This window comes from Barbus barbus (genome assembly GCF_936440315.1).
Source record: "Barbus barbus genome assembly, chromosome: 34".
Taxonomy (NCBI): domain Eukaryota; kingdom Metazoa; phylum Chordata; class Actinopteri; order Cypriniformes; family Cyprinidae; genus Barbus; species Barbus barbus.
In genome coordinates this window covers 27,958,457-27,982,393 of record NC_136762.1, presented here as the reverse complement: position 1 = coordinate 27,982,393, position 23,937 = coordinate 27,958,457, and the positions used below count along the sequence as shown (strand labels likewise).

General features: G+C 40.2%; 1 protein-coding gene across 2 annotated transcripts in view; it reads right to left on the bottom strand.

The window, feature by feature from the left end:
• The window catches only part of LOC306853992 (schwannomin-interacting protein 1), a gene marked incomplete at its 3' end in the record, with an annotated part of 268,241 nt that overhangs the window by 36,251 nt on the left and 208,053 nt on the right, over positions 1 to 23,937 (bottom strand). Inside the window, exons 1-2 of one of the 2 annotated variants that reach the window (XM_079391752.1) lie at positions 12,080 to 12,399; positions 5,221 to 5,724 (exon numbers count right to left, since the gene is read on the bottom strand). In XM_079391752.1, coding sequence (XP_079247878.1) covers positions 5,221 to 5,724; positions 12,080 to 12,085 — 510 coding nt within the window. In that variant the 5' untranslated portion in view covers positions 12,086 to 12,399. Of the gene's footprint in view, positions 1 to 5,220; positions 5,725 to 12,079; positions 12,400 to 23,937 lie in introns of those variants that run through there. The other variant, XM_079391751.1, reaches the window with a different exon arrangement.

Below are 23,937 nucleotides of genomic sequence, written 5' to 3'. Positions count from 1 at the left end.
TGATTCTCCATCAATCATTTTCTAGATAAATCAGTGCGTCTCAAATCTGATCATCAGGATCTTCTGAGGAGCGTTTGTTTCCAGAAGCTTTACTTTTACTGTTCCTCAGCGGAGGAATGATCTTCATCTCACATCTTCTGAGGAGCGTTTGTTTCTTCATCTCTCAATCAGCATTGCATTGCTCATGGAGCTCATGTTGGTGTGTTCACAGACTGTGCTGGAGCAGAAGAGCACTCTGGATGATCTGCTGTGTTTATTTAGATACAGTTCAGGAACAGGATCTGTCTGCAGATCAAAATCTCCCTCTGGGCAGCTCCAGAGATGTCATCAACTGGGAAAATAATCATAAATGAAGTCAGGCTTTAGGTTAGACTAGTGGTCAACCATGAGACTGGGACTCACTGTAGGGTTTCTCCAAACATCTATAAACCCCAAAACATTATCTAGGGACGTATGATTTCCACAATGTGGAACAATATATGAATCACAGAATCCAGCCATTCAAATGGTATTTACAGTATAAGGCAGAGGAATAAATATAGTGTTGTTGACTTCATCAAATGATCAAACTAGAGTATGTGAACATTAAAGCACAAAAACTGCTATTGAAATATGAAGTCTGCATGTTCTGTGATACACACACTTACATAATAATAATACTACTACAATTATAATTTTTTTTTAAGGAACATCAATTTTTCTTCCATGTTTTAATTTAAACAGTAAACCTCTGTTATAAAAGGAATTGGTACATTTTCATTGGATTTCATGATCAAAGTTTAATTCAACTGTAAATGTTTTATGCCTTTATTTTTAAAAATGAATTTGAATGAACTCTTAAATTCAGAAAAAAACAACAACCATCAACCCAGAATATCTAAAAAAAGCCCCTATTATTGTAAAGTATTGTAATCCTTAGAAAAAAAATGATATTAGTTGTTAAACACGACATGCTTTCTGATTTATTGTAATGTAATTAAATCATTCAAATAGAATCATGAATCAGGAAGAAAAGAAAAGAAGAAAAAACATAATCCAGACAAAAATAAAATGTAAAAAAAGTGAGTAAAAAATAAAACAGATTTCAGAGAGCCCTAGGTTTATCCAAAATGATGCATGGAAAAGAGAAAATAGGGCTGATGATTGTTTCGTCAAACACTAAGTGCATTAAAGGCTTATAAAGGGATTATTTAATTTAAACCATAAAATGACAGTGAAAATATTTCAAAACAGTTCTTTTTCTGTATTGTTTTTGTGATTATGCTGGCCACGTCAGACTGAGCTTCCCCGGTGTTCCCATGTGTGCGGTGTAATAAATGCAGAAGTGGGGCGTTTGACCACAGAAGGATCATGTGACTCCATCAGGATCTCTGGCTCATGTTCCTGTTTGTGTCTGCTGCTGCTGTTCTGAATGAGGTCTTTTACTCTGAATCAGTGCTGTTCCTCTTCACACTGAACCGCAGCTGATGACTGACCTCACGCTGAACTACTGCAGTGAACCTGGATCATCAGAAGCTCCTCTCATCAGCAGGAGACATGATGACAACAACACACGCTCTGAAGGACACTGACATGTGTCTAATGCTGCATTCCTCTCACACACACACACACACACACACACACGCACACGCACGCGCACACACACACACACACACACACACGCACACGCACACACACACGCTCGCGCACACGCATGCGCTCACGCACGCGCACACACACACACACGCACACGCACGCGCACACACACACACACACACACACACACACACACACACAGAGACTCAAGGTGTGTGTTATAGTGTGCTGTAGTGATGTATTTTTTTGTAGACATGCCTGTTTTCTGAATTTTAAAGCCTAAAATACAAAAAGCAAAAAGCTAATAGTAGGCTATTAACAAACTACACCCCAGTCACATAACTTCAACACCACCGTAATTACACTTCAACAAGTTTCAGTCTTTATTCAAGAACATTTCCCCTGAAAGTCTGAGATGGAATAGTTTGATTATAAACACAGTGAGCAACTAGTGGTGAGTTGAGTTGACTGGTTCTATCCTGACAACCTTTGGTTCGCGCTTCGTATCCCCAATTGTAAGCCGCTTTGGATAAAAGCGTCTGCCAAGTGTCTAAATGTAAATGTAAACCTCTGTAGTCATATTTAGACACTTTTCAAGACAAGTAAAAGCTTTACAAAAAATGCAAGGTTTATCTGATGTATTTCATGTTGTGGAATAAACCGTGAAAATATCTTGAGCTTGTGTCACACCTTATTTCAGGCACCTAACCAAAAACCCATTTAAAAAGCCGATTGACTTCAGGACGATGGATGCGGAAGTGCTCAAACGCAGCAGGTTTCTGGGTTCGTCCCTGCAGCACTGTACTGTCCCTCAGCTCAGTGTGTTTGCATGATGAAGCTGCTCTCAAACACCATCACACACTACGGGGTGACCAGAGGTCCCAGTTTCAGAATATTACTGCTTTTTGTTGTATATTCAAAACAGCCTGTAAAGTGAATAGATAATGTGGTGAGGAAGAGCAGCAGAGAGACAGCTGTAATGTTTGTTTTGACCAACAGAGGACGCTCCGCCGCTAACTACAGCAACTTCAAGGCTAATCGTTGGATATTGCATTATTTATGAACTTTGCAACTGCATTGAACCTAACCAGTGTTGCCAAGTCCACAGTTTTCCCTCAGAATTGAGGTACTTTAACACTGTTGCCGCAGGTTATTTTTCATGTCCGCAGGTTGAAGCGACCCCAATAGTGTGATATTTGGCCCCTGGAATGTGAATTTTACCAGGGGAACCCCACCAAAAAACTGTCCAAAACAGCTCTAAACACATATGTAGCTGGATTCTGATGTGAGAGACAACAGGAGATTTTCACTGGAGGAAGCGTTATTATGGATTATAGACTCAATGTATTTTAATTTAATGGTAATGCTGGATGATTCATCTTTGGTCTTCTCCAGATGTTAACTGATGGACTGGAGTGGTGTGGATTATTGTGATGTTTTTATCAGCTGTTTGGACTCTCGTTCTGACGGCACCCATTCACTGCAGAGCATCCATTGCTGAGCCACTGATGCAGAGACACATTTCTACAAACCTGATGAAGAAACACACTCATCCTGATCTTAGATGAACTGAGGATGAGCACATTTTCAACTAATTTTCATTTTTTGTTCAAAATATTCCATTAACTGATTATTAAGTTTTTGAATTCTGCAATAATTCTTCATTGAGTTTTTAGTCATCACCTGTGCACACTGTGACTGTTCCAGGTTAAAGTTTTTAATTAGGGGCACAATGTAATTGTGATGTAGCATAGTTCATCACAGCACTATGATAATGATATTCAGAATTCATGACACATACAGTATTGCATATAATGACACTGAATATTTCAGGGATTTAATGATTGCTGAACTAAGTTTTCAGAAATCTGATCGATTTATCACACACATCACCAATTTAAAAGCACACATTCATGCTCAGAATGATCTGCACATCTCAGAACTTCACACAACCTCAGTGAAACACTGCAATATAAACTGGATCCACATGACTGATGATGATCTGTGTATGAAACAGCACAGTCAGATCATGAATGCAGCAGCGCCATCTGCTGAGCTCTACACACACACACACACACACACACACACACACACACACACACACACACACACACACACACACTCACACACACACATGTTGGTTTTTGTGGTTTATGGGGACTCTCCATAGGCGTAATGGTTTTTATACTGAACAAACTGTGTGTGCTATTGCCCTACACCAACCCTACACCTAAACTTAGCCCTCACAGGAGACTTTGTGCATTTTTAGATTTTCCAAAAAACACCATTTAGTATGTTTTTTAAGCCTTTTGAATTACGGGGACATAGGCAGTGTCCTCATAAACCACCTTCATATTGTAATACCTCTGTCATACCCATGTCATTATACACATTTGTGTCCTCATAAACCACACACACACACACACACACACACACACACACACACAGGGAGTGTATCTCATTGGGAAGGTGTGGATGAATTCTCACACTCCAGACTGAAGAACACAACACTAATTTGCAGTATAACATCGCGCTCAGACCCGCAGATGAACATTTACAGTGTGTGACGCTCTGATATGAGACACACTGCTTAGTCACCAAGAATTAAACCACATACACACCTCGTATTTCACCCCAAATCAAAGAGTTAAGAGTTCAGCTAACAAAAACAAAGCACCATATTACATTACCTTGCATTACTATCATGATTAACCTCCAAATACCATCACATTTACCTCCAAATACTGCAAAATTACAATTATTTTCAGTGAAATGTTAACATGATAATATGAAATTTGCTGAAATGCAGACTGAATTACTAGTAGAAATATGGGTTACACTTTTTAAGTTTTAAGGTGTCCTTGTTACAGTGTAATTATACCTTTAAATACTAAGTAATCTTAGTTTTTTTCAGCTGCTTACACACATTTTCTAAATTTTGCCTCTTTTTTTTTCAAAACTACTTTACACACAAATCCAAGAATTGCACACAAAATGCTAAATGCCTCAAATCTCTTGCAAAATGAAGCACTGCATTCAAAATATCACAAACACAACTCAAAAGCAGACATTTGCAAACACCTGTCATAATATTCATTCCTGTTAGGTTTGTGTGTGTTACATAGAGAACTGTGTGTTGTGTTTTACAAAAACTGAAAACTGAGTCAAAGGCTGAGAATTAGTGTCTGGTTTTGCAGATTTGGTGTGTGCTTCTGCTGTTTGAGACAAGGAAAGATTTTGAGTGTAAGCAGCTGAAAAAAACTGTAATTGACTACATGTACTTACTATATGGTTAGGGTTAGGATTAGGGTTTGGCTTAAGGTTACTTGCATGTAATTATGCATAATTAATTGTTATAACCTGTAACAAGGGCACCTTAAAATAAAGTGTTACCAAAATATAATCTTTTCTGCCCCAAAACTATCAACGAAGAAGCACTGAAGTGCATAATTTCTGCTGCGCTAGCAGCACCCAAGCAGTAAATATAATGACTTTTCCTAAACACAGCCTATCAGACATGACATACTAGAAAGTATTCAAGCATCCCCACACTTCACATCTAAGCAGATTGGAGCAGAAAAGAGCTGACGGATCCTCAACCCCAGCGATCCTGAGCTAAACATGCAGAGACTGGAGTGGACTCACGTTGGTGGAGTTGGTCCGGATCAGGCCGTGGTTGTGGTTCTGCTGTTCTCTGAACTGAAGGCCCGCCAAGTGTCTCTCCAGAGCCGCCCAGTCCATGGGTGGAGGCTGGCTTTCCTCCACACATTCTTCTCTGCACGCCTCCCATCCGAGGCCGGGTTTGCTGGACATCTTGCTCTCGGCGGGCCGGATGGAGTTGGCGTTCTGCTTCAGCTGCTGGGGTCCGGAGGAAGCTCTAACACTCTGCAGCTCCTCCGCCAGGCTGCGGCCGCTCACTGAGCCGGAGTCCTGCTGCTGGCTGTCTGCGTACTCCCTCTCCCAGTCCAGCAGCGCTATCTTCTTGTACTGCTGGTAGTCCTCGTCCTCCTCGTAGTCCTCCAGACCGGCCAGCTCCAGACTGGGAGAGGACTTGTACTCGGAGCAGGGCGTCACCTTGTTGGAGTTGGACTCGGAGCTGGAGCGACTGGAGGAATCGCTGCCCAGATCCATGCCATCCTCCCGGTAATCCTGAGACACAGACACAACACATTATAGACAGATACTGCAGAAAACATGCCATTTAATCCTTGAGCTGTGCTCAGACTCCTTTACTTACTGATCAATAATGACCAGCCTATAAAAATTCCAACCCCTGGCAAAAATTATGTAATCACCATACTTTTAGATGATGTTCACCCAAATATTTTTTCAAACAAATGTAATTAAACTATTTTAATTAATGGGAAATTATTTTCCATATCAAGTAGAGGAAAAAAATATGGAATCAGCTGTAATTTGCATTTCTAAAACAAATACCAGCACATATCTAAATGGAATGTTGCAAAAGAAGTTGGATGTTCTTAGTAAGATAAAATTAGGTGCAAGTATGAACAAAATGGAAAGGTTATAGCCACTGCCATATCACCCTGCAGCCCAAGACTGGTTGCTCACTGAAGCTAAGCAGGGCCGAGCCTGGTCAGTACCTGGATGGCAGACCTCCTGGGAACAGTGACGGGGACACTATACTGTCAAAAGAGCACCGTCGTTCGGATGAGACGTTAAACCGAGGTCCTGACTCTCTGTGGTCATTAAAAATCCCATGACACTCATCGTAAAGAGTAGGAGTGTAACCCCGGTGTCCTGGCCAAATTCCCTCCACTGGCCCTTGTCAATCAGGGCCTCCTAGTAATCCCCATACACTTGATTGGCTCTATCACTCTCTCCTCTCCACCTGTAGCTGGTGTGTGGTGAGCGCACTGGTGCTGTTGTACTGTGGCTGCCGTCGCATCATCCAAGTGGATGCTGCACACTGGTGGTGGTTGAGGAGAGACCCCCCCCACATGATTGTAAAGCGCTTTGGGTGTACAACAATACGTATTAAAGCGCTATATAAATGCCTCATTCATTCATTCATTCATTCATAAAATGAAAACATACAGGCAGACCAAGAAAGAAAACTTAAAGCAATTTGCCTTGAAAATAGAAAATGCGCAATGAAACAAATGAAAAACAACTGGGATTTATCTCATTCTAAATGAGATTTACATATAGAAAAGCCAAACGAAAACCAGCATTAACAGATAAACAGAAGAAAACAAAGTTAGAGTGGGCTAAAGAGAAGCAGTCATGGAGTGTGGATGATTGGATGAAAGAGATATTCAGTGATGAATCACGAATCTGCATTGGACAAGGAGATGATGCTGGAGCTTTTGTCTGGTGCCATTCTAATGAAATGTATAAAGATGACTGCCTGAAGAAAACAAACAAATTTCCAAACTCATTTATGATATGGGGTTGCATGTCAGGTAAAGGACCAGGGAAATGGCAATCTTTACCTCAACAGTCAATGCACAAGTGTACATCGAAATTTTGGACACTTTTCTCATTCCATCAATAGAAAAGAAGTTTGGTGATAAAGATGCCATTTTTCAGGATGATAATGCATCTTGCCACAGAGCAAAGAGTGTTAGCTTTTCTTCAGGAAAGGCATATCAACTCAATGACATGGCCAGCAAACAGTCCAGATCTCGGTCCGATTAAAAACATTTATGGTGGAAATTGAAAAAAAATGGTCCATCTTGCAAAGCTGATCTGTCAAGTGATATTCAAGAAAGTTGGAACCAGCTTGATGAAGAATATTGTTTTTCATTAGTGAAGTCCATGCCCTAAAGAATTCAGGCCATCATAAAAGCCAGAGGAGGAGCAAGAACATACTAATTATTTTCTTTCCTCAACATTGAATGATTCCAGATTTTTTTCCCTTACTTGATATGGAAAACAATTTTCCGTTAATTAAATGAGTTTAATTTCATTTGTTTGAGATATGCTTCAATTCATATGCTTGAATTATTAAACAAAAATAGTTTTGTGTCATAGCTGTGATTTGTTTATTTGTTATAAAGTAACACATTTGTGTGAACATCATCTAAGTGTGGTGATTCCATCATTTTTGCCAGGGGTTGCAGCTTGTGAATCTCTCGTTGTGCTGTATTATCAGTGTTGGGGAAAGTTACTTTTAAAAGCATTGCATATAGTTACTTTTTATGGAGAGTAATGTGTTACGTTACGTTTTCTCATCTGGGCTGTATGTTTTTAATATAACAAAGTTATAGTTTTGGCAAATGTAATAGCCCTTTCACACCAAAAGTGAAATGAATACGCCTCAGGCTGAAGGAACTGTAAATTTAATTATTAACATATCTAATTATTGCAGGTTTGTATAATAGTCTGAGTTTGTATTTGACTGTTTTTATTGATTCTGAGCAACACTGAATGTGTTTTAGTGCAGGTGAGAGGAGTAAATACATGATGATATTTAGTCTAGAACTACAGTAAGATCATGTAGATATTTAGTCTATGTTGATATTTAGTCTAGAACTACAGTAAGATCATGTTGATATTTAGTCTAGAACTACAGTAAGATCATGTAGATATTTAGTCTAGAACTACAGTAAGATCATGTAGATTTTTAGTCTAGAACTACAGTAAGATCATGTTGATATTTAGTCTAGAACTACAGTAAGATCATGTTGATATTTAGTCTAGAACTACAGTAAGATCATGTAGATATTTAGCCTAGAACTACAGTAAGATCATGTTGATATTTAGTGTTGAACTACAGTAAGATCATGTAGATATTTAGTCTAGAACTACAGTAAGATCATGTTGATATTTAGTCTAGAACTACAGTAAGATCATGTTGATATTTAGTCTAGAACTACAGTAAGATCATGTAGATATTTAGTCTAGAACTACAGTAAGATCATGTAGATATTTAGTCTAGAACTACAGTAAGATCATGTAGATATTTAGTCTAGAACTACAGTAAGATCATGTAGATATTTAGTCTAGAACTACAGCAAGATCATGATGATATTTAGTCTAGAACTACAGCAAGATCATGTTGATATTTAGTCTAGAACTACAGTAAGATCATGATGATATTTAGTCTAGATCTACAGTAAGATCATGTAGATATTTAGTCTAGAACTACAGTAAGATCATGTAGATATTTAGTCTAGAACTACAGTAAGATCATGTAGATATTTAGTCTAGAACTACAGTAAGATCATGTTGATATTTAGTGTTGAACTACAGTAAGATCATGATGATATTTAGTCTAGAACTACAGTAAGATCATGTAGATATTTAGTCTAGAACTACAGTAAGATCATGTAGATATTTAGTCTAGAACTACAGTAAGATCATGTAGATATTTAGTCTAGAACTACAGCAAGATCATGATGATATTTAGTCTAGAACTACAGCAAGATCATGTTGATATTTAGTCTAGAACTACAGTAAGATCATGATGATATTTAGTCTAGATCTACAGTAAGATCATGTAGATATTTAGTCTAGAACTACAGTAAGATCATGATGATATTTAGTCTAGAACTACAGTAAGATCATGTTGATATTTAGTCTAGATCTACAGTAAGATCATGATGATATTTAGTCTAGAACTACAGTAAGATCATGTAGATATTTAGTCTAGAACTACAGTAAGATCATGTAGATATTTAGTCTAGAACTACAGTAAGATCATGTAGATATTTAGTCTAGAACTACAGTAAGATCATGTTCACACACAACACTCTGCACTTACTCCTGATTTCTCTCAACACCAGAGCTGTCACTCAATACATCAGAAACACAGGAACTGGAGTTATGCATTTGGAAATGTAATCTAATAATATGTATCGAACAATGACGTGACGCGATCAAATAGAGGCACACACTAATGCAGCAAACCTGTGGGCAGCTTGGAAGCATTTAAAACTGTCAGAGAAAGACCCAAAATCATGAGCACCGACATCTCATATCTGTATGATGATTGAAATAACTAAATGGCTTTAAACCGTTAATAAATGCACTGCAGAATGTTATGTTTTCTGATACACGCAGGACTTGCATGTGTTCTAACAGCGCTGCAGGAGCTCCTTATCCAGGGTTCAAAATCTGCACTGAAACTGTTACTCGTCAGTTGCTCAGTAACATTTTGATGAATTTTTACAAGGCATGTGATACGTGCGACAAACATCTTCCCAAATTCGTAATGAGAATCATTTATAAATCTGCTGCTGTCAACAAAAAGAAGCACAGAGTCTTCCTGCAGGTTTCTGCCAAAATAAAAGCTGAGAACTCCATCAACATTCATAAATGTTAGTATTGTAATTTTACTGTAGCTCTGTAAAATAACACACAATAAAAATGATAATGTTAATTACTCTGCAACAGCTCTATACATTTATTATAACATTCACACATGGTGTTGGAATTGGGATCTGTAATATTTTCTAATGCTTTTAAAAGAAGTCTCTTCTGCTCAGCAAGGCTGCCTTATTTTTGCTCTGTAGGTGAACACACACACACACACACACACACACACACACACACATGCATGCACTCCCCCACACACGCACGCTCTCTCACACACACACACACACACACACACACACACACACACACACACACACACACAGGAATTCCTTCTGAACTCCGGGCTCAGTAACACATGCTTCCTCAGTGCTCTTTCACCCCAACAGGATGTGTGGGCTTTGTCTTTCAGTGCCAAACAATCAAGAATAAAACTCCTTCAGATCAGCAGTGAGCTACAGTACTGCACAGCTATTACAATGGAAGTACACATACAGTAAACTCACAGTTAGCACATTTCAGAACAAAATCACTAACTTATGAATGGAAAACCAGCCTTTCATCAGTCTTTCAGAACACTGTCAACATCATTTTCAATAAAACAAAGTGGCGAGAGAAATCAGAAGTTGAAGAGGCCTATACACATTGTGTAATGTCATCACATTAATAATAATAAAAAATTACATCACAGTTTCTGTCCTCAGACTCCCTGCTGGACAACAGACTCATTATTATAAACAATAAAACATCTCTAATTCTGATTTGTAAAGCATCAGCAGTAGAAAGAAGACATTCATAAGCACATTATCATACATGTAAACATATGAGCATAAAGGCAGTACAGTGCAGTACATAGGGGACACGGGGCTAGTCGTCACACTCCAGTATATTTTTCTGGATTTGTTTTCAAAAGTCATTTCTGTCACAACAATGTCTGTATTATAGGCTAGTGTATTATATTCCATTTAAAGGATTTTAAACAGAAACAATGTTGAGATATAAAATGTGCCAACTTCCCCTTATTGACCCTTTTCATTTCCCTGGGGTTCTGAGAAACAAAATTCGTCACAGATGGGTAAACGTCTATGATGATGAATGGGAGATCATAGCAAACATCAGTTTTTGTGTTCAATAGCAAAAAAATAAAATAAAATAATAAAAAACAAAAATATATATTTTTTTTACCAGAGTAAAGAGTCCACAGAATGTGACAACTTGCCCCAACTTGATATTAAAATACTCCTGTCCTGACTCTTAGGTTAATATATGTCAATGTGTTTTTATTGTCTATTTTCGTTTAGATTTTTAAAAAAGGATTTTGAACAAAGAGTTAGCAAAAACAAGCATTTGTGAATAATTAAAACGTATAACCGGCAAGTTACACTGCCTCTGTGTAATCCGCATTTTTTGCTTCATTGTTCATATTTGCTTCAAATCTGATGATAAAACTGTTCATTAAATCATGATTTATATCTAAATATTCAATGACACATTGGCTATCAATATGCATCATGTAGATGATTTGTATTATGAAATATTGTGTAATATTAACATAGGCTCCTGATCGTGTTGGTGAATCGTCATGAAGACAATAAATATGTGCCCATGACTGAACAATTCCAGCTCAAAACCTGCTCATTATGAAGCTTTATGATCACCTACAGGCTCTTTATGAAGTCTGTTTATGCAATAAACGCTCTTACATCGACACTTAAGACACATCAGGAGTCCTCGCGTGATCTGTCGAGATCAGAGCTTTCATCTCAAGAGACTCTGCTCTGCGTTCATTAGCTTTATTCTCTTATTTACATCAGTGATTGTTAAATGTGATTAAACAAGCGCAAGAAACAGCTGTGGCACACACAGAGAGAGAGAGAGAGAATCTGGCAAAGCGGTACACATTTCATCCCATTTTACATTCAGGAGTCTAATGATGCATGCTGTCTCTATAAGGACTTCATTCAGTCACACACACCCGATATGCTCCTATGCACATTACAATAACAGTAATCTCAGAAATAACACACACTGCTCTTCAAACCGCTCATGAAATCTCATCGGCAGTACAGAAGCGCTCAATCTGCGCATATTTCAGCTGAGTTTAAATGAACGCACGCGAGTCTCAAATGATGTCATGTTTCTAAATCAGTCCTCACAGCCTCTCGAGCAAACAGCGGCGAGGAGACGCTCCTCAGCTCAACGACAGCCCGTGAACAGGACTTACGGTCATCTTCTGTGCCGGGGCTCGTCGCTCTCAGGACATGTTTGCGCGGCTCGGGGTGAAAGCTCCAGTCCGTGCGCGGAGACCGTCCGCGGTGTAAGTCATGGCGGATCTCCGCTGCTCCAGAACACCCGGCGGCTCTCCAGATAACACAAACCCTCCCTCTGAGAAGCTGTCTCAACACCTACTGAGCTGCCTAGCTAGACAGCATCTGTGACGCGCTCTGAATCAGCTGAGTGAGGGAGCGCAATAACGCAACTGTGCAACTGTCCGAAAACGCTCTATTTAGAAAACATGCTGTCGCTTATTTGACCAGCAAAGATGATGCACAAAATGTAACCCCAAAACTCTGCACACTAATACAACACCCAAAGGCGCTGTTCACATTATCCAAAGATGCTAAATTATCCTCTTATTTTGTCAATGCCTGTAATAGCCAAACACTGGCTTATATTTAACAAAAATGTGGCATTCGCCTAACGCCCCAAAATGCTCCCCCCTAAGGTAGTCATGTGTCCTATATGGGTCATTATTTGATCATTATTCATTTGTCTAGAAGCCATGACCAATGATTGGAGAGTCTTCTACAGGTTCGAGACACATGGAGAAGCACAGTGGCTGTAAAAAAAATGATTTTCAAAGATTTTTCAAAGATTACTGGATTATGTTTTACAAGAAAATACAATTTCAGTATTTTTACTTCAAAATTCCGTGCTTGCTGTTTCTTTTTTATATATTTTGAAAATTGTTTCTACACCAAATTATTTGTCAGTGCATGCTGATCCAGACCAGTTCTCAGTCAGTTTCTTGATGAGACGCAATGCTTTATGCTTCAGCTTCTTTTCATTTACAGAAACTCACCATTTTTGCTGAAATGTACATTATTCTATGCTAATGACCTGTTTATAGAGCTGTTGCATACAGAGTAGAGTGTACTGTAGAATTATCAGCATGCCTGGTATTGTCTGATTGACGTCTGTGCCAATATTAAGCATAACGGCACTCCTCCTTCTGTGATATTAAATATTAATATTCCTGTAGTTCATCAGCCTCTACTGGACCTTTGTAGACCCTACTAGAACAATGCATTTATAGTGTTAATATGCAAATTATACACTCACATAAGATTACAAAACATCAACATTAAATATGCTTTGAAATTAGATCTTAAAATCAGCATGAATGGAAATTCACTATATCTACTGTATTTTCAAAATGCATCTTCTCATGAATGATTCATCCATGCATTTCTGTCTTTTTTTTCTTTGAGTTTGTAATTTTATTTAAAATTTTATAACTAGAGCTTCCAGTCTTTTCTCTGGTGATGTATGCTGGACTTCTCCAGTCATTTAGTCTGCTTAAACTTTCTCAAATTGAACCTCAAGCTTGCATTCAGACCTGCAGCTCTCTGTCAAATTAACTACCAATGGATTGAACCAAGTCCCCACCCTCTGAACCCTACATTTTTAATTTTTTGAACATCCATTTCAGTCAGATTTACATCATAATACTGAAACACATTTCTGTCGCTACTTACATCACGACTTTAATCTTCTGTCTGCAGAAGCACTTAAAACAGTTTTTGAGTGAAAAGCAGAGCGATCGACAAGGTCACCTTAATCAAGCTGAGCATGTGGATGTTCATTTTGAGTGGAAATGCATTAATATCTAACTGTCTTAATTGCTTTCCACTGTCTTTTTAGCATGCAAAAGGAAATTGTGGTGTATGTGCTCTGATCAGAACAGATACAAAAGAATGCAGCTACGCATTCCAGTTTTAAATGCACAAATAGTGTTTTTATGTAGATCAGACAGAAAAATGAGTACCAGTTTAAAAGGTCTACATGTTTGTGTCATGTAAAGTTCCATTCTGATTAGGACTGTTTATGTAGTCAGTTGCTCATGTAGACAGCTAGTCAGCACAGTAGAGTTTGAGACACAGCCCATCTCTCTCTCTCTCTCTCTCTCTCTCTCTCAATCTCTGTTTCTCCTTCCAGGATGAGACAGGACTTCTGAGTCTCAGCTGATATGGTTGAGTTTGACTGCCTGCAGCCTTCAGTGGCTCCCCAGTGTTTTTCACAGCAGTCACTGTGGGCACGAGAGGAAAGACGTCACAGGAACCTCTGCCCACTGCACTCACTGAACCTACCCGCAAACACAGTCGAGACAGAGACAGAGACAGGAATAGCACATCCACTGCCCAGCAACGTCACTTCATTTTTGCATGATAACTCAAGAGTTAATGCACACCAATGCTTTTGTTTGCTATTGACTCACTAGATTTAAACAAGATACTATTTAAAGTCACATGATCTCACACACTCCTCCAGTATCCGCATTGAGCTTCTGTGACATTGGCTATTTTGGGCACATTCTCTGCACTTTCAGACATTTACAGCAGTCGTTTCCAACCCTAGCACTGCTCATGAAGTATGTTTCCCTTATCCAACAAACCTGATTCAACTCATCGGATCATTAGCAGAGACTTTAAATGGGTGTCAGATAAAGAAACATGCAAAATGCGCAATGTTGAGAACAGCCAAGCCACTCATAAAATGTACAATCTAAATGTGAGTGTCAATATCTTGATGATAAACGCCCCATCTCGAATGGGTGCTTATGTGAGGATGAATCAAGAGATCTAGAGGCCGAGATGCATCTGTCTCAAGTAGATTGGGAAATTATGCAAACATAACTGGCTGCACCACTTGCCTTAAGTGTTGTAAAACAGCGACATACTGTACAATTACATTGCTAAAGTATTTTGTATATTTTTGGCAAATTTGCACTTTCTTGAGTATTTAAATTTGTTAAACATATACTTAATTCACTAAATTTTTACAAAATAAACACTCAGCAAACACACACCCACACACACACACAGTGGTATTCGTATCAGTACAAGCTGCATTTTCTATCCCCTTACCCTTACACTAACCCTACACCTAAACCTACCCCTCACACAAAACTACAGGCATTTTTAGATTCTCAAAACACTTAATTCTGTATGATGTATAAGCTTGTTTCCTCATGCGGACCAAACAAGGTCAAAATTGAATGGCATTACTGTCCTTGTGGGGACATTTGGTCATTATAACAGTCAATACCAGTACGTACACACACAAGGAAAGATGCATTCTCAGAAATTAATATAATTTTTTTTTCATCAAGTTTATGGCTTTTTGTTATATTGTTGTTTTTATTTTAGTGGCTGTCACATACATATTTTATATATTTGTAGGAGTTTTATATATTGTGAACTTTTTTGTTATGCAAAAGCATTGACATTGACCATGAGGTTAATGGACATCTCACTCAATGATGTATAGAGATGTTTTTGCATGTTAAAATGCTAACAAAAAAAATTATAATCTGCATTTGTCATGTGAGCAGGGACGAGACGAAGCAAGAATCCACATGCAAGCACAGTTTAATTGAAATAAGCACATGGACAGATAATTCAGACCCGAAACAGTATTAAATCCACTCAAGGGAATCAGGAATAAGAAGTTCAAGTCCAGGAGGGAGGTGGAGCACAGGCCGATTCGGGAAGGGATGAGAGCCAGGCTTGTGAGGTGGAAGAGGGTCTGGAGAATGAGGCGGACCTGGGTGTAGCCGGAGGAGCGGGTGACCAATGTAGAACCAGAAGAGCAGCAGAGCAGGAAGCCATCGAGGTGGAGCAGGTGACCAACACAGCAGAGCAGATGGGACCGAAGATCACCATAGTGTAGCAGAAGACCAGCAGGCTGGAGCTGAGGGATATGAAGACCACCACACTGGCGCTAGAGACCACCACAGTGGCACAGGCGGAGCTTAAGACCACCATGGCTGAACAAAAGCCCACCACAACAGAACAGACGGAACTGTCAAAGAGAGCAGATTAGTAAAAGCCTCTGTGGCCGTAACAAAACAGTCTGATCATGATGTGGAAGGCTGAGAGTTCAGGGACAACCTCCTGGGTCTTGACAGGACAGGCAAAGGGTTCAGGGACGGACTCCGTGGCCGCCTTGGGAGGATCTGGAGCACATCACCATCACCTCTGGAAGATCTGTACAAGTGTGTGTGGCCCACACAAACAAGATGGCAACCACCATCACGGGTAGTGCAGCTGATGGAGGGAGGACCGCCAGGCTTCAGAGTGCTGAGGCTATGGGAATGGACATAAGCAGTGGGTCTCTCACACTGAAAATCAGCCTCCCATGTCCAGAGGCATTGTTTGTAGGCTCTGGCATGAGGAGGCATGGTTGGAGACTCTGATGTGGCAATCATGATGGCTGAGGACTCTGGAGTGGTGGCAACTGTGGAAGTGTCACATTCCTCCTCTGGGACTCCACAGTAAATGCAGAGCCGCTCAGTTGTAATGCAAGGTTAATATAATATTCTAGTGTCCAGTCTGAGTGCCACAATGGCATACATGAACATAGTGGCTCTGATAATTTTTTTAAATGTAGATTAGATTTTCTGAGGCACTTTTTATAAAATGAATGGATTTGGATTTGTAGTGTTTACTTTCACTTTTGGGTACTTTAGTGTTTTTGAAACCAGGTGCTTTTTACTTTTAATAACAATTATTAATCATACTTACAGGTTATGATTCAGAGGAGCATGCTGGTCTAAACAAACCAGACAGAGGGCACTGACCCATCTTTCATGGACAAAGAGTTTATGTATCGTTGAACCCACAGAGATTGGAGAAGCAGTTGTCAGTGAAATGATGGGAACACAGCAAAAGGTTGTGATTATACTGCTGAGGTATCATAGTAAAGATGAATTTTAATAGTAATTTTAATAGTAATAGTACTTAATTATGGAACTTGAGGATTTTACCACTGCTTTTAATTAATCACACCACTAAATCTGAGAAAAATACAATATATTTGAGGTGCTGCTTTTCTATGTATTTACATTATTTGGTAACACTTTATTTTGATGGTCCCTTATGAACTTTCTGTTAACACTAAGTAATGTTGCAACTACATGTCAACAAACTCTCATCAGAGTATTAGTAGACTGTCTGCTTCATTTCTGCTAACTCTTTTTTTGTGATGGTCTCCCAAAAGATATTCTACTGACTGTAAGTAACTTTGCAAATATGTCAACTTATTCTAACCTTAACCCTACCAATCTACTATTACTCTACTAACACTCTAATGACAGTTAGTAGATATGTAAGTGCAATGTTACTTATAGTCAACAGAATGTGTTAAAGGGACCATCAAAATAAAGTGAAACCCATTATTTATATTTCAAAACGTTATTTTTATACTCTAGTTTTTGTGCTCTTCATAGCACCGAGATAGCTCTCTTAGGGGTAATCAATGATCTCCTCAAGTTTTCTGACTCTAGAGACAGTAGTATCATGGTCCACCTAAAACTCAGTGTGTCTTTTAATGAAGATGTGCTTCCCTATACCTAAGTAATAGACAATGTTGTGTCTTTTGGGAATCACAAATGACCTCCAGTGTTGTGGAGTTCTCCAAGGCTCTGTTTTAGGGACACTTCTTTTTTTGTAATCTATACGCCTTCTCTAGGCCAAAAAACAAAAAAAAAAACAGGGCCAGGTCAAATTTCTTCCCCAATCCAATCCTCCTGTATCCGTGAAATTAAAATGAAAAGCTACTTGTTTGACGTTACTCTTATCTATGCTTTGACATTGTTGGTGCCCTGTTAAAGCTCTCCCATGTCATGGGACCAATGGTGAATCTGTCATTCATGCCTTCATCTCTTCACGTTTGGATTACTGAAACTGGTCTTCCTTCTAAATTGCTTCAGAGGGTACAATCTGCCCATGTTAAAACATCTCTCTCGTTCTCCAGAAACCACACTGGCTGCCTGTGGCTCCTCACATAAAGTTTAAAATTCTACTCACCAGTTTTAAAGCCCTGCATGATTTTGCACCACAGTATTTGGCCAATTTGATTCACCCCGATGCTCCTGCTCGGCTTCTTAGGTCCTATGGATCTAATTTATTAATGCCTTCCAAGCTCATATTGTCTTCTGTGAGTGGCAGGGCTTTCGGTGGAACTCTCTCTGTGAAATATCATCTCTCCTTACATTCAAATCACAGTTGTTTACTCAGGGTTATTGACATATTTATGTCCTCTGCCTCTTTTTTGCTGTATTCATTATTTGCCTTCTTTCATACTTGTTATGATGTCTTTTATAGATTCCAGTCTGTGCTGTGCAGCGACCTTGGGTTTGTGAAAGGTGCTATAGAAACAAAATGTGAGAGAGCACATATGTAGTTTATTCCAGCCTGGTCTGTTTATACAAAGGTAAAACCCCTTGCCCCAAACCCCAAACCTAAACATAATCAGTTTACACAGAATATAAACCAAAAAATATATACATAACATAAATATATAGGCCTACAATGACAATTTTTAATCTTATTTTTTACAATAGAATCAAAATAATAATGCCATGGTTTCAATATTTATATATGATTCGTACATTTCTGTATGTCTGTAAAGTTGTTCATATGTAATCATTTACATTTTAGATGCTGTCAGTACGTCAATATTGTATGATTAAGTGTCTGTGCAAGCGTAAATAAACGTGTGGTAGAACAACACTTTATATACCGACATATGAATACTCATGAGATCATGTTAAAGTCGTACATGCAATAACTCATTTGTCACACCAAACTGAACTGCAAAAGGGGATAAATCCACACTTTCAGAAGAGTGTGCTTTTTTATCATCTTCACGTCTAATGTTTGCAGTGGTTTATAGAGGTTTGAATCTGCACGTTTTTCTGTTTTCTCTGCAGATGGCATTACGTCCTGTTCATGGCCCTGCACTGAAGTACTTGAAACAATCCCAGCACAGCTCACAGTTGCTCTCCATCTCCTTGTCTTTTTGTTTTCATTGTTTGGAGCATTGCGATGCGATGGCATATGTAAGTACTGAGCAGGGCAGTGGAATCTGAGCTTCCAGACTGCGCTGGCACTTTCTGACAACTGCGTTCAGCTCGACTGAAGACGCTATCAGCATGAAATCACTACAAGCTTATTACTGACAGTCAGGAAGAGGAACTGAAGCTTATGCTCTTCTGATGTGCTCACTGACTCTGACAAGACGAGCACAGAGTGACCTCCATGCTTCCGCAAGAGAAAGCTTTTTGACTTCTTAGACTGGATTTTGAGAGGAGACTAATGTAGAACATAGCCAGACCTATGCAGATACATGTGCTCGACTCGAGCAGAAGTGCATGCATTTGAAGTAACTGCCCATACCGCAAAAAAAACAAACATAAAATAAAAAAAATTATAAAAAAAAAATTATAAAAAAAAAATACAATAAAATTACATATATAATTTATAAATTAATTAATGCTATATATATTCAAAATATGTTTAAAAATGTATTTCAGGATGAAAAATGCATTGTAAAGTATGTTTCTTGCTGAATGCCATTCAAATACGTTACACGTTACAGACAACAAATAAAGCTTTTCTGTGCCATAAGTGTGACATATATGAATGTGTGTTCTTCAATTAAAATATATGGAGGGCTTTTATATATATAAAATATTTTTATAATATATTTCCAAAAACTATATTGTACAACGGCGTTTTAGTGCCATGTTAAAAAAATAAAAAAATCTAAATTTATGAGATTAAAGTCATAATATTTCTAGAATAAAGTAGAAATTACGAGAATAAAGTCCAAATATTTCAAGAATAAAGTCCAAATTACGAGAATAATGTCTAGATATTTTGAGAATAAAGTCAAAATTAAGATAATTAATTTGTAGCAATTACGAGATTAACGTTATAATATTTTGAGAGTAGCCTATATTTGTTACAGGAGGAACAGAGGAAGTGTGCTGATCCATCTGCAGAGCTTTATTAATTAGCATGATCAAAACAGGCGTGGTCAATTCACAGCAAACAGACATAGATGAGGTAAAACAAGAGTAATCCTAGAGCAAGCGTGGGTCTTCGATCGGCAAACAATATCCAACAGGGCAAAGCAAAGAGAGATAATCCAGGTACACAGCAATAGTCCAGGCAGGGGCAAACAGAGTCCGAAACAGCAAGGCAAAGGATAAATCCAAGATACACAGGCTAGAATCAAAACACCGGAAACAACAGGCAAGACTATGACTATGACTATTACTATGAAAACTGAGATGGTGTTACACGTTACAGACAACAAATAAAGCTTTTCTGTGCCATAAGTGTGACATATATGAATGTGTGTTCTTCAATTAAAATAAATCCAAGATACACAGGCTAGAATCAAAACACCGGAAACAACAGGCAAGACTATGACTATGACTATTACTATGAAAACTGAGATGGCGTTACACGTTACAGACAACAAATAAAGCTTTTCTGTGCCATAAGTGTGACATATATGAATGTGTGTTCTTCAATTAAAATAAATCCAAGATACACAGGCTAGAATCAAAACACCGGAAACAACAGGCAAGACTATGACTATGACTATTACTATGAAAACTGAGATGGCTTCTGAGATGGCGCCGGTGAGATCGGCTGCCGTCACGACTGCTCCGACCAAACTTTGTCTTCTTTTGTTATTTTTTCGTATTGTTAACTATAAACACTGGTTTCTTTTTGTAAGATGGCCATTCTTACATACGACAGGGCCACTCTTATTTCCATTGGTGCACAATGCACTCACCTTTCGCCGTTTTTGAAACCGGACCCATCCTGGCCAAGCGAGATCCTGAGGAGGAACAAAGGACGCGACCCGTACCGGCGTCCTCGAGGGAAACGAGCCGGCGTCAGGAACAGGCTGAGGGCACGCGCACACCGCGCTCCCTTACCAAGTGTCCTGCTCGCCAATGTCCAGTCGCTGGATAACAAACTCGATGACCTTAGGGCAAGAGTCAGGTTCCAGAGGGACATTCGGGACTGCAACCTTCTATGCTTCACCGAGACATGGCTGAACCCAGTGGTACCAGACCACGCCATCCAGCCGGCCGAGTTCTTCTCGGTTTACCGCATGGACAGAACGCTGGACTCGGGGAAGACTAGGGGAGGTGGAGTATGTCTGATGGTGAACAAACACTGGTGCGACAGCGCGAGCATTGTACCCCTCTCACGCTCCTGCACACCGAATCTTGAACTTCTGACCATCAAATGTCGCCCTTTTTATCTCCCTCTGGAATTTAGCTCGGTCATCGTCAGTGCCGTTTATATTCCACCTCAAGCGGACACGGACACTGCGATATGGGATTTACATGAAACACTACACCTTCACCAGACACAGCACCGGGACGCCGCATTCATTGTTTTGGGAGATTTCAACAGTGCCAACCTCAAGCGTGCACTGCCGAACTTCCATCAGCACATCGGCTGCCCCACCAGGGGCGAAAGGACATTAGATCACTGTTACACCCCATACAAGAACAGCTACAAGGCACAGTCACAACCACCGTTTGGGAAATCGGACCACGCCGCCATCTTCCTCATGCCTGTTTACAAACAGAGGCTGAAACAGGAAGCCCCGGTGCAGAGGGAGGTCCAACGCTGGACGGACCAATCGGTGGCCGCTCTGCAGGACGCGCTAGATGACGCAGACTGGGACATCCGCGACGCCCTGAGATCCCGCTCCGCTGCCTACAACACAGGGCTCATCACCGGGAACATGGATGACTACAAGGCTGCATCTTACAGCGTGCGCAGATCGGTGAAGGAGGCGAAGCAGCGCTACGGGAGGAAACTAGAGTCGCAATTCCAACATGGCGGCTCTAGGAGTCTGTGGCAGGGACTATAAAACACCACCCTCCAGATCGGGGAATGCGGACGCTTCTCTGGCTGACGAGCTGAACACTTTTTATGCTCGCTTCGAGGCTGCAGCTAATCACGCTAGCGGCGCTAGCAGTGCTAACTGCATGCACGCTGAGGAAGCCGGCGAGGACAACGTGTTCACCATCACGGACATGACGTGAGGAGGGCATTCAGGAGAGTGAACATCAGGAAGGCAGCAGGACCAGATGGCATCACAGGTCGGGTTCTGAAGGCCTGCGCTGACCAGCTAGCACCGGTGTTCACCGAGATCTTCAACCTCTCCCTGGAACAGTCCATAGTCCCCTCATGCTTTAAGCAGTCCACCATTGTTCCTGTCCCCAAGAAACCGCAGCCCACCTGCCTAAACGACTATCGCCCTGTAGCCCTCACATCAGTGGTGATGAAGTGCTTTGAGAGACTGGTCAGAGACTTCATCATTGCATCACTACCAGACACACTGGATCCACTACAGTTTGCATACAGACATAACCGCTCCACGGAGGATGCCATCTCACACCACAACAAGTCACCTGGACTGCAGAAAAGGGAATTATGTAAAAATGCTGTTTGTGGACTACAGTTCAGCGTTCAACACCATAATTCCCTCCACACTCACCTCCAAGTTGGAGGTCCTTGGTCTCAGCACACACTTGTGCCAATGGATCTCCAGCTTCCTGAAGGACAGACAGCAAGCCGTACGGATGGGTAAACACACCTCATCCTCCATCACCCTAAGTACTGGAGCCCCTCAAGGTTGTGTTCTGAGCCCCCTGCTGTACTCACTGTACACTTATGACTGCCACTTCCAACTCCACCACCATCATCAAGTTTGCTGATGACACTGTTGTGTTGGGCCTGATCTCAGACAACGACGAGACGGCCTACATACAGGAGATTAAGAACCTGGAGAGTTGGTGCCAGGTGAATAGTCTACACCTGAACATCAGCAAAACTAAGGAGCTGATAGTGGACTTCAGTACGAAGCAGGAGCGGTCATACCAGCCGATCACGATCAACGGGACTCCAGTGGAGAGAGTGGACAGCTTCAGATACCTGGGTGTTCACATCACGCAGGACTTGACTTGGTCCTGTCATACCAGCACCCTGGTGAAGAAGGCCAGGCAGCGTCTGTACCATCTGAGACGCTTAAAGGACTTTAGACTTCCCTCTCGGGTGCTTAAGACTTTTTACACCTGCACCATCGAGAGCGTCCTGACGGGCAGCATCACTTCCTTGTTCGGGAACTGCACTATGCAGGACAGACGAGCCCTCCAGAAGGTTCAGCGGAACGTACCATTCACACCGAGCTCCCTGACCTGCAGGAGATCTACTGCAAGCGGTGCCTGACCAGGGCCAGGAAGATAGTGAAGGACCTCAGCCATCCCAACAATGGACTCTTTTCTCTGCTGCGTTCAGGGAGGCGCTTCCGCTCCATGAAGGCGAACACAGAGAGAATGAGGAGGAGCTTCTTCCCGCAGGCCATTCGGAGTCTTAACCACTCTCCACTCTAATCACATCACCCCACACTTCCACTTTGCACATTTTCATTACAATCTGCACTAATTTGTAGAAGGTTACGTAAGGATAAATGAGTGGGACTTACATACCATTTGTCTTTGTCTTTAGTATTCCTTTTACTCACTTATACACTTTACTGCACTGCACAGCACACGGACACTTTATCACTGACATACACTTTACTTTTTATAGAATCTATATAGAATCATATTCTATTTTTATTCTTCATATCTATTTTTATTCTCATATCTATTTGTTATTTTATTTTATTGCTAGTTTATTTCTGTATATATGTTTACTGTACTTTTTCTATTTGTATTTTTGTAAACTTGAGGTTTTTCTTAATTTTGTTGGACAATTTGTTGGACAGTCGTACAATACATTTCACTACATGTCGTACTATGTATGTATATGTATGTGACAAATAAAATTTGAATTTGAATTTGAACTGAGACAGGCTCCGTAAAGTGGCTATCAGCTATCACAATGATAAAGGCTGAATAATATGCGGCGATCTGAAGGAGGAAGTCCAAGGCGTATAAAGCATGTCTGATTGGATGCAGCTTTGTGTGTGTGT